Here is an 11,374-nt window from a genome sequence, read left to right as displayed (position 1 = left end):
GAGAGAGAGAGAGAGAGAGAGAGAGAGAGAGAGAGAAACAGAGCGTGTGTGTGTTTCATTCCTAAAAGAGCTAAATATGGTTTACGAGCCATAATTTGGTAATATGCAATACAATATTACTATATTGTGTATAATATAATGCAATACGATAGTAAATACAAATATTATAAATAATATATTGTATTACCTATTGTAATAAATAACGTATTATATATTACGCTATATTAGTATATTTGTTATAATACTATATTTGAAGCTCTAAGCGAAAACAAAATTAAAATGTTATTTAAAAAAGCTTGAACATCAGACTATGCGAGATTTTCCGCAAAATTATTCTCAAGCAGTTAACTGAAGTCATATTCTTCTTCGCTAAAGGGTTTAGTTTCTGCACTTTCAAACAAGGCACTCCATAACGTTCGTGCCTTTGATACGCTTTAATGAAGCGTGGATAAAATACAGGGTGAGTCATGCAATTTGCAACGATGCACTTGCCAAGTGCAATTAGCAATTTTTTTTTTTTTTTAGATAAAGTTGTACGTTCTCTTCCATTTCCAATATTATTCTACAAACATTGTGTCCACTAATAGAAGGTTTGGAATATTGATCACGAACGCGAGATCACGAACTTCTGCATTCCTTCCTTTAATTAATTTTTTCTTTCTCCTTTTTTTATTGGACGTATCTAACGTAACACGTATTAAAAGTTTATAAAAACGCGTGTTGTTTTCAAGCAAATCGATAGTAACACCTTTATTTTAGCATCTTTAACGTATCAAAGTAATATGTATCGAGAATCTTTAAAAAAACAAGTATTAATTACTTTACTGATAATTAATTTTCATTATCAGGATCGTATAAACGACCATAAACAATCTGCTTGAAAATGATTCAAAATTTAATGCGAGCAATGTAAAGAAGAAAACATTGACCTAATTTATTATGTACAATAAACTAAAATGTAAATACAATAAAATGTAATATACTAATATACTAAATATACTAATATAATAATATACTAATATATAGAATATTATGCATAATAAACTAATATGTAAATAAAATAAAATGTAATATACAATATACTAATATACTCGTCTAACCTAACCTAACCTAACCTAACTTAACCTATACAAATATATGATGCTGTATCTTTAAAATCATTAGATAGAGAAAAAAATGCATGTTTTAAATTTCTGAACTACTTTTGCACATTTTTACGTATTGATGCATTTGCATAATGCAATTGAGGTACTTTTTTAATAAATACTTACTATTAGAGATCATTCGCTATTGTAACTGTTTATTATTTATTATAATTCTGAACACTATTAAGTATTATATAACCTAGATTATTTTATTATCAGACTGTTTTTTATTATATATTTAAAAAAATAATAGGATAGAAATTGCAAGAAACAAGGTATATTAAGCAATGGCGTAAGTGCAATATTTTTGTTGTTATTTACGAACGCCATATTTTCTTTTGCTGCTAAACCATATACACTTTTTAATAATTCTATTTGTTCCTCGAACAACTTAACAAGAAAGGTTTCCCAAATGTTAATAATCAATTTCGATGAAATTTATGGTGAATATAGGTTTTGAAAAAATATTTCACCCACATTTTTGTTTATCGATAGTAATCTATATCTAGGGTGTGAGAATAATTAAATGAATCGATAAAAAAATATTAACTTGTATTATATTTTTTACAAAAATTGACACAAAATCATTTTCTTGTCATTTGTATTCAATTTCGAAGGCTATTTTTATCCTCCAGATATAAATTATTATATATATATACACGCGGTTGAAATATTTTTTCAAAAACTATATTTTTTGTAAAATTTGTCGAAATCATTTATTAAAACTTCCTTATAACTTCTTTACTTCGTAGTAATAAAGCATATCACTTTTATTATACTATCCCTAGAAAAAAATTTTCAGTCAAACATTGTAATACGAAATTACCTAAAACTGTTGTATAACTTTTGACGTGTAAAATGCTACGATATAAGCATAAGTGGTGTTAAATCAGTTTGATGAAAAACCAAAAAAATAATTAAAATTTTTAAAAAATAATTAAAATTTTTGTTTTTTAATGAGGAAATAATGAAAGAATAAGTATCACTGAGATTGGTCAAATACTTTTTCGAGTTTTTCGGTGAGCTAGGAATATCAATTTCGTACTACAGTAGTAGAAAAGATATCAAATTGTAGGAAAGATGCATGAATTGCATCTTTATTTGCTTTGATAATAAAGAACACAAATAAGAAAATGTACTTCGGATAATAAAATATTTGGATAGTGGAATGCATGCTAGGTCATCTGATATTGGAAATTTCACTATACAACTTGCATATTCTTTTTATAAAAGTATTTTTTATAAAAAAAAAATTTGTTATAAGTTTTTTTTATAAAAAAAGCTTATTTTTCTATAAAATATACATACGTAGAATTTAATTAATTTAAATGTTTCCTATGTATCTATACTTTTATTGGTTTCCTTTTACAGATTTATATGATGTGATATACTATACTAAAATTTTCATTATTTACCCTAATGATAAAATGTGTTCGGATAAACGAGATTTCAGATATAGTTGACATCCGATTATTCGACTTCGTTTTAATAATTATTTTAATAATTATTCTATGATTATTCACTTGTTTTTTATTAAATGTACATTCTGTTTCCGATATTATTTAACTAGTATTTCTTTTAATAATTTCTTTTTCTATTCATAGTAAATTTTTCAGTACTAGATTTTGTATGTAACTATTCACGTGCTAATTTTTTTAATAACAATCTATAAATGGTTAATTATATCATACTAAATATTTGTACTTTCCAGATATTGAATTTCATAAATGTTATAAAAATAATAATTTCATTGACAGAAGTAAAAAATAATAAATTTATATCGACACATCTAAACCATTTAATTTATTTTATTTTCTACGAAATTTTTAAATATTGCTGGCAAAAATACACAAATTTTAACAACAACGTAAAGAATAATAAACCTAAACACGCTTTAGTTAAATATCGATATTTCGAATATATTTATATTTCTAAACATACTACGAGCAAATTTTCGAAATTTGTTCGAATAAACGAATTTTGAAGTAATTAAATCCATACTTTCTAAATATTCAATTTTACAAATATTGTAGACGAGAGAACAAATAATTTAATAATGGAAATACAAAATGGCAAACTCAAACACGATTTAATTGAATATCGAAATATTCAAAATTTTTGCCATCTTTTGCGAGACTTTTCCAAAAAGTCTGCCAAAATCTAAAATACCTTAGCTTTTCTGATTATTGATCTATAGCAATCTCACGATCACTTTTATATTCCGTTTTATTATTCAACGAACGTACCAGATATGTGATATAAAATCTCATAACCTCTCGAAGAAAATTTATCAGACGAAAACCATGCTCTTACGTCAATCCTATACACACAAAGAGATTTTAATAGCAGGTTTCCTCTTCCCAACTTCTTTAGTTCTTGCATAACATGTATTGTTAGGAATACTATGGCGAAAATGGTCCTTACTTCTTGCGTAAGGCGATTATGTATTGTCAGAAATACCATGATAGAAACGGCAAAAATGCTAGAAAAATATAAAATAGCCAATGATCTCGTCGATAGTAAACAGAAAAATTTCGGTTTAAGAACTAAATAAATTCGAATAAAATCGGCTTATGCGAGATTCCAAAAATGAAAATTAAAGAAGGCAGAAATATTATAGTAGAGATTACTATAATATATATAATACTCTTTACTATATATAATCTCTACTATAATATTATAGTGGAGATATAGTAGAGTTTACTATAATATATATAATACTCACTACTATATATAATCTCTACTATAATATTATAGTAGAGATCCCACAAATTATAAACCAAAGATTGCAAAGATAATAAGAGAAAATAAAAATTTGAAAAATTATTTTTAACCGTTATCTTGTAAACAGTGTGAGTCACGAGGAACAAAACCCTTAAAAATTTCAGTTATTTATCGCTGTATCCAAAAATTCATCGTTTGAAGAGATATTTAGGGCGATAGGGGGAAAATTTGTCAAGACCATTCTTTTTAACACTGTTTCAAGGTCACAAGTGATTTTTTTTCTAATAGTATAGAATCATGTCGACGTCAATACGAATTCATCGACCTAGTATACTATGAAGTTGAGATGACCTTGAACTACAAATTCAAATTTAATTAACGGAAATATTAATAAGACACAATATTACAGAATCTTATACAGAATATTATAATTCTATAATATATGCTACAATTCTATGATTCTATCACACAGAATATCATAGAATCATAATTATCTATACTTTCGTTATTTGAATTTTCCATTATCCGAAAATTTTTATTATAGTAAATACTTTTTACACGTAAACGTTTAATATAAATTAATTTAAAATTAAAAATTTATAGTAAAAATCAGAAACCTTTTTGCACAGCAGTTTTATATTTGTTTCGAAGAGAGATAAAAAAGTATCAATTATTTCAAAGATTCAACGGAAAAAATGGTTAATAAATTACTGATTTCTATTCGTATGTAACACAATTGTTATTAAATAGAAACAAAATTCTCCAAAAATATACAATGATTGAAAAATTCAAATTTTTACCATTCTTACAATTTTTTTGGTTGCTATAACTATTAGCAAGAATTAAAACATTTTTCAATTATGAATAACTATTATCTATGGATCATGGAAATTGTTTTTAGTTTCGAGGATTTTATTTTGGCCATCGATAACTGATATGAACAAGAAACGCTTATTTGTATTTTTTTTGACCATCATCATTTTTCGTTTCTATTATAGGTAATTAGTATTCATCAACTATATAAAATTAATCATAGAAAAGGAAGATAAAAGATACCCTATTTTTATATTTTTATTAGAACATATTTACGATAACTAATATAAAATTTCCTTCATAATAATGGTAATTCGTAATAAAAATCAGTTTCCATTACATGTAATAGTTCTTCGAAATTAAAAAGAAAAGAATAAATTATAACTTCATTAAAAGAAAAATTAAATCGATGACCTTGAAATCATAAAAAAAAGAAAATAATAATTACCATAACAAATTCTTTTCCTATCTCTCCATACGTCTCTTCAAACAGTGAAGCTCTGTCTTAAAAATAAATATTTAAATATTTAAAAGGAAATATTTAATAGACCTGTTTTTCGTGACTCACCCTGTATATAATATTTTCCATGTTACACCTCCAATTTCACGAACGTAATTCTAGTCTCCAAAATACCACGATATTATTTTATATTATATCACATTATATTCCCATACATCCTGTGCAATATCAAATACACACTTCCCTCAAAATCCCCAACACTGCACTACCACAACCGGTCCAATAACCAATGGATGGAAAAATGTAAGAAGAAACTTAAAAAAGAACAAAAAATGGAACAAAAAGAAATATCGAAAAATCGATTACCTATATATTAAAAGAAAAGTGTCATAGTCAGACAGCCAAAACGATGACGTAAAATGCTGCATTTTTAATCGAGAGTGTAAACATGATCGTGTAAGCCATGATACCTACTATCAATGATCATATCTATTATCAATATCGTAGGAAAGGAATAGGTACGGCCCTGAAAGAATGTCAACAGTGTTTGGGCTTAGAACGAAAGTGACCGCGTGCAAGAGGATCGAATGTAAGGGATGTTTATGAGAGAGCCGAATGCAAGTGAACAGTGAAAGCCTAGAAATGCGTCTGAGTGTTTAAGATACGTGACTGACCGATTGAGAAAGAGAGCGTAGGTATGAAAGAAGACAGAGTGCAAGGGTTTGAATAAGAGTGCAAGGACGCGGAAGAGTCAGAGTGTATCAGAGAGTATCAGAGTGTGTCAGAGTGTTTTAAAGTCAGTCATAGAGTTTTTGAGAGATAGCGAGTGAGAGTCAGCTGAGAGTTATTAGCGAGTAGAATAAGTTTTAGTTTAATATAAATCATTTTTATATTTACGTCACTGCTTATTATGTAGCCTACCCAACATTCCTACAATATTAATATTTACTATCATTACTCACCTATGAAAAATTGCAGCGACGCAGACGGAGATTAGGTTAGGAAGCACCCTAGGATGAGGACAGTCGCTCCCAGGCCCATGAACCGAGGCTATGTAATCTCTGATCGTCTGCTCGCCATGCATCGTGCACAGAGCAGCAATGAACACTTGCAACAGTTTCCTCATGTCCAGAGTCTTGCCGAAGTCCACGGTGTGCTTCAGGCACCTGGTGATGGCCGGGCTTATGGATGTGACCAAGGACGACTGTGGATTCTGAACCAGCTTCACGATCACCCTCGTCAGACAGACCGGAGGCGCTACTTTGTACAGCAGTGGAGACACCACGGCCAGAACAGTCTCTGCCCAATGCTTCCGATCATTTTGGTATCTCGATACCTCCTCGATCGACTTTTCCGACTTCTTCCTCGCCGAACCCTCGAATATCGAGTCCTCCAAGTGCTTCGCAACGGCTTCCAATGGAGCCAAAGACACCCTTTCGTCCTGGAGAGACGTCCACAACGCGAAATCTACCATCGATTTCAGCTCCTTGATCACCACCTCGTCTCGAGTATTTAAAGATACTAGGTGCTGGTATTTGAAGATACTTCTCTGAAAGTTGGGGTTCAAGAGGGGTTAAAGCTTTGCAGTGTGGAATATTCGTAGATTTGTTATTGAGGTTAGCAAAGTTGTGGAAACGAGTGGTTTCAGGTGTTTCCTTCTTGCAGTTATTTGAAAAATAGACCTACTTAATATACACGTAATATATCCACTGCTCAAATCGATTAACTCCACTTTTTGAAAAATCTTAAATTTAAGTGTCGAAGCACTTGGTATAGTCATAACTTTTATATTTATAATAACTTTTCCTGATAATTAAGATTAACACCGTTAAACGACAAAAATTTGTTGGCCACTCAATAATAAATAATTTATTTCAGAGATCACTTTGATTAACTCCGTACTATAATGTAAATCGTTGCAATAATGCAACTCGAATGCACTAGCAAGCCATGAATGAGAACGGTGAATTAAAAAACAATATACGTTATTTCATTGCATTTCTCTACTTTTTGTTTTATGGAGTTAATCAATTTGTGCAGAGAACGGCTCATATATTGTGATAAAATAAAATTATTTTTGACAAAGTAGCGAAGAATCGATTCGTTGGATAGAGTTTGTATCTTTGTAATAATTGATTTTTTAATCCATATTTAATAGTATAGTATAGTATTTTCAATTGAAATTTTGTCATTTAATTCACCGTTTAATTCAGTTCTGTTCGGAATTCTTCTGCTCATATAATCACGTAGTTACACATATAGTGATTGATATAGCAATCAATAAATACAATTAATATTTATTACGTATACTAATTAATACTGTATTTTTATCATATATAATAATTAATTATTTAATATAATTTAATATAAAATCTCCATAAAAATTTTGTATATTCGAATTTATTATTTAATTTTTATTATTAAATTATTTAATTTTAATTTTAATTTAATTTATTATTGTCTAGAGATAAAACGAGGTGGATTTATAAAACTATAGCAGCTTCGATCCCTTGGGAAAATATAGAAAATTATAGTTTATTATAATTTATTATAAAGGTTAGAACTTTGTTAAGTTATAGTATAATTTGCAATAAATCTACATAAACGACTGAATAAAAAATGTCGAATAGAATTCCTTTGAGCTTTTGAGAAAATCGATTGCAAATTTATGTGTTCAACTGTATTTAACTATAGTCTTTACTACGCTGACTTTGCAAATGTTATCGTATTCGCTAAGTGAAAATACACACGGAGGGAATTGGCATGGCGAAAATCAAATAGAGGTGGTTAAATACCCGTATTCGTGTCTCTGAGTTAGTTTTCGAATGAAATTGAGATAAAATAACGAAAGTAATCGGATTTTTGAAATATTTTTCACCACAATGTTACACGTTTCACATTTTACATTTTCGTTTATATTTAACTTTCTCTATTTCACATTTTATATTCTGAATTTTTAATACTTAACCCTTTGCACTCGATGATTTTTTGGCGAAAGAAAAGTAAGAGTTGAATAATTATAGAAATAAATAAAAAATTATAGAAAAATTAATAGAAACAAATAAATAATTATATATATATATTATTATAGAAATAATTAATACGTAGAATTATTTGATTTCGATACCTCGTACACCGTTCCATTATCTTAAATTTATTAATTAATATCGATCTTCGAAATTTTATCAAATTGCGACTGAAGGGGGCCTCTCGAGTGCAAAAGGTTAATATTTCTAATTGGTCAATCGGACAACTATAAAACGAAAATTCCGTGTTTATAATATGCAATTAATACGAAAATTAATTTTCTGTAAATGAAATCGAAGAAGACCCTGATTCATAATATTATGTACCATAAATATAAAGTGTCATTTTTTCAAATTTGAATTTTCTTTTTAAAATCAAGTTTCGAATAAGAAAAGGTTTCTTTTGCATCTTTATTTTATTTATTTTGCATTTTCATCTAGAGATAAAAATATTATCAACAGCACACGAGTGATTAGTAACGAGGCTAATTTAGAACAAGTATACTGTAGATTATATAGTAATCTTTCACTATGAAACCTTAAAAAATTATTTTTTTTTTCTTATTTCTTTCTTTAAATTTTAAAAACAGAAAACTACTTAATTATTTTAATCTTTTAATTGAATACAGGTTTATATTTAGAAATACAGCCAAATCACGATTGTTTTGACCTCTTTATCTCGAAAATTTTTAAAAAACGTATATTATATTCATTTTCTCTATATATTGAAATAATTCTTGCAAATAACTCGAATTATTTATTTTTGCAAATTTATATGTGTCTTTTTACCTATGTAAATCTAGTCAATCTAGAATAGACAGAGTTCAAGACAGAGTTGACCAAGTCAGAGTATACGAGTACTAGTATACTAGTATACAATGTATATCAATAGTATATACTAGCCCTTTGCACTCGAGAGTCGTCTTTCAGTCGTCATTTGATAAAATTTCGAAGCTCGATATTAATTAATATATCAAATTTAACCTTCTATGGACCGAATATATATTTTTCTTGACTATAAGAATTGTATGTAACGTAAAATCAACAAATATCAATCGATAAATTCAGCAGTTTTGACAATTTTGTTATAACGAATTCATATTGAAAGTTTGAATTAACAACGTTTGTACTATTGTGCCAAGATAATGTGCAATAGATAGACAAGATAATTTCCCACGCCATCTTGTGGGAAAAAGGTCATAGGGGCCATAGAGGACCTAACCTATCATGATCGAATAACCGGTAAATGAAAAAGAATTAGAATTTTTAAAAATGGATGCACGGGAGGTATTGTAAAAATAATTATAAATATATGGAAAGAAAAATCGTGAATTAGAGTGATGAAGACGACAACGTTGAATGCAGTATTTAATAAAATACCCATATATTAGCATGTAACTTGAAAGTTACAGGGGCCCATAGAGGATTAAAATAATGTAACAATGTGCGAGATATCGCAATTAAATAATTCTACGTGTTGATTACTATGCGATTTCTTAGTTACTGTTCAAAAAATATCATCAGCCTTATGGCAGAAAATTTTTCAACTCGTACCCTTCTTTAGCCAAAAAATCGTCGAGTGCAAAGGGCTAGTATAACTATATAACTAGTATAACTAGAATAGCTAGTGTTCTAAGTTATATGTTATTGAAATCTCAGAAATCAATAATTCTATGGTCTGTTTCATAGATTTACGTCTTAGAGACTCTCGATTATGTAGAATAAGATTAAAAGTAAGACGACGTTTAATGCTTCTAATATGCCAATTTTAAAAAATTTTAAACATTTTTTGGTTTTTCTCGAAAACCATTTACTACGAAGAGAAATCACGTGGGAACGAAAAAGCGTGTAATAATGGTATTTTATGGGATTATTACAAATTGAAGATTCGAATGGTCCGATTCGTAGCGATTTGGACCCCGAAAATAATTTGTTATGGAAATTACTAGAATTTGAATTCTTACAATTTTATAAGTGAAAAACCGTCTTTGTTTTCTACTACAAAAATATCTAAATAGAAATTTAATCTAGGGGTGTGAAGATTCAGGATTTGCCTTTTATATTGATCCCATAAATATGGTTCTACGATATTTTTTAACGAAATTATAGTTGTCCGAAGATTAACTTAGTACAGATTCAGCTAAAATGATATAAAATACTTAAGTATTGAAAAAGCCTGTTAACTTTGTTGATGTCTACTTGAAAACCTGAAGTTTAATGCAAAAGGAAGTGAGTAAATATTCCAATATCCAGTCACTTTTGTCTCCTTATTAATTAGGATACAGAAGTCTCTATTGTAGTAAAAAGTAACTATAACGAAATTATGATTGTAGAAAATATTTTCCACATATAATTATAGAAATAACTATACCATATAACTATATCAGTATCCAATCACTTTTGTCTCCTTATTAATTAGGATACAGAAGTCTCTATCGTAATAAAAAATAACTATAACGAAATTATAGTTGTGTAAAATATTTTCCACATATAATTATAGAAATAACTATACCATATAACTATATCAGTATCCAATCACTTTTGTCTCCTTATTAATTGGAATACAGAAGTCTCTATTGTAATAAAAAATAACTATACCATATAACTATATTCTATGCTATATAATTATAGGATATAATTATACAAATAATCGTATATAGTTATCTTGACAAGGTTTATAATATATAAATATAACTGCAGAGAATATTTGATAATATTTAAATTTCACTTCGGTGATAAATGGAGAATGCAAGAAGTGGAAAAAATGAACGTTATATCTAAGTTCTAGCCATTTTTGTGCGAAAATAATTTCTTATGAGAAGGAGTATACTTGATTTGGTTAAGCTATCTATATCCGGAACTACGTAAGTATATTCTTGGGACTTGGAAAACGAGTAATATGACGATATGACGAATGGAAATTCGCGTTTGGCCTAAGATATTTCGAGCACTTACTACGACTACTATCTACGTACGACTACTACCTATGCGATAACGAATTGCATATTATCGAGGTACAAAAATAACTACAATTCCGTATCAATGTCAAATAGGATACATGTGTAAATGAACCTGTTCTTATCATATTCTATTTTATCTTATCCTATGTAATCCCATATAATAAAAATTGATAATATATAAATGTAAATTATAAATCAATAACATAAGTTATTATATATAATATATATTATATCGTTATGTTTATT

General features: G+C 28.1%; 1 protein-coding gene across 2 annotated transcripts in view; it reads right to left on the bottom strand.

The window, feature by feature from the left end:
• The window catches only part of LOC108556174 (C-Maf-inducing protein), a 59,127-nt gene that overhangs the window by 20,371 nt on the left and 27,382 nt on the right, over positions 1 to 11,374 (bottom strand). For both annotated transcript variants that reach the window (XM_017912158.1, XM_017912159.1), the window contains one exon: positions 6,105 to 6,691. In XM_017912158.1, coding sequence (XP_017767647.1) covers positions 6,105 to 6,691 — 587 coding nt within the window. The remainder of the gene's footprint in view (positions 1 to 6,104; positions 6,692 to 11,374) is intronic.

This window comes from Eufriesea mexicana, unplaced genomic scaffold (genome assembly GCF_001483705.2).
Source record: "Eufriesea mexicana isolate 0111107269 unplaced genomic scaffold, ASM148370v2 scaffold325, whole genome shotgun sequence".
Taxonomy (NCBI): Eukaryota; Metazoa; Arthropoda; class Insecta; order Hymenoptera; family Apidae; genus Eufriesea; species Eufriesea mexicana.
This window is presented reverse-complemented; position numbering and strand designations above follow the sequence as displayed.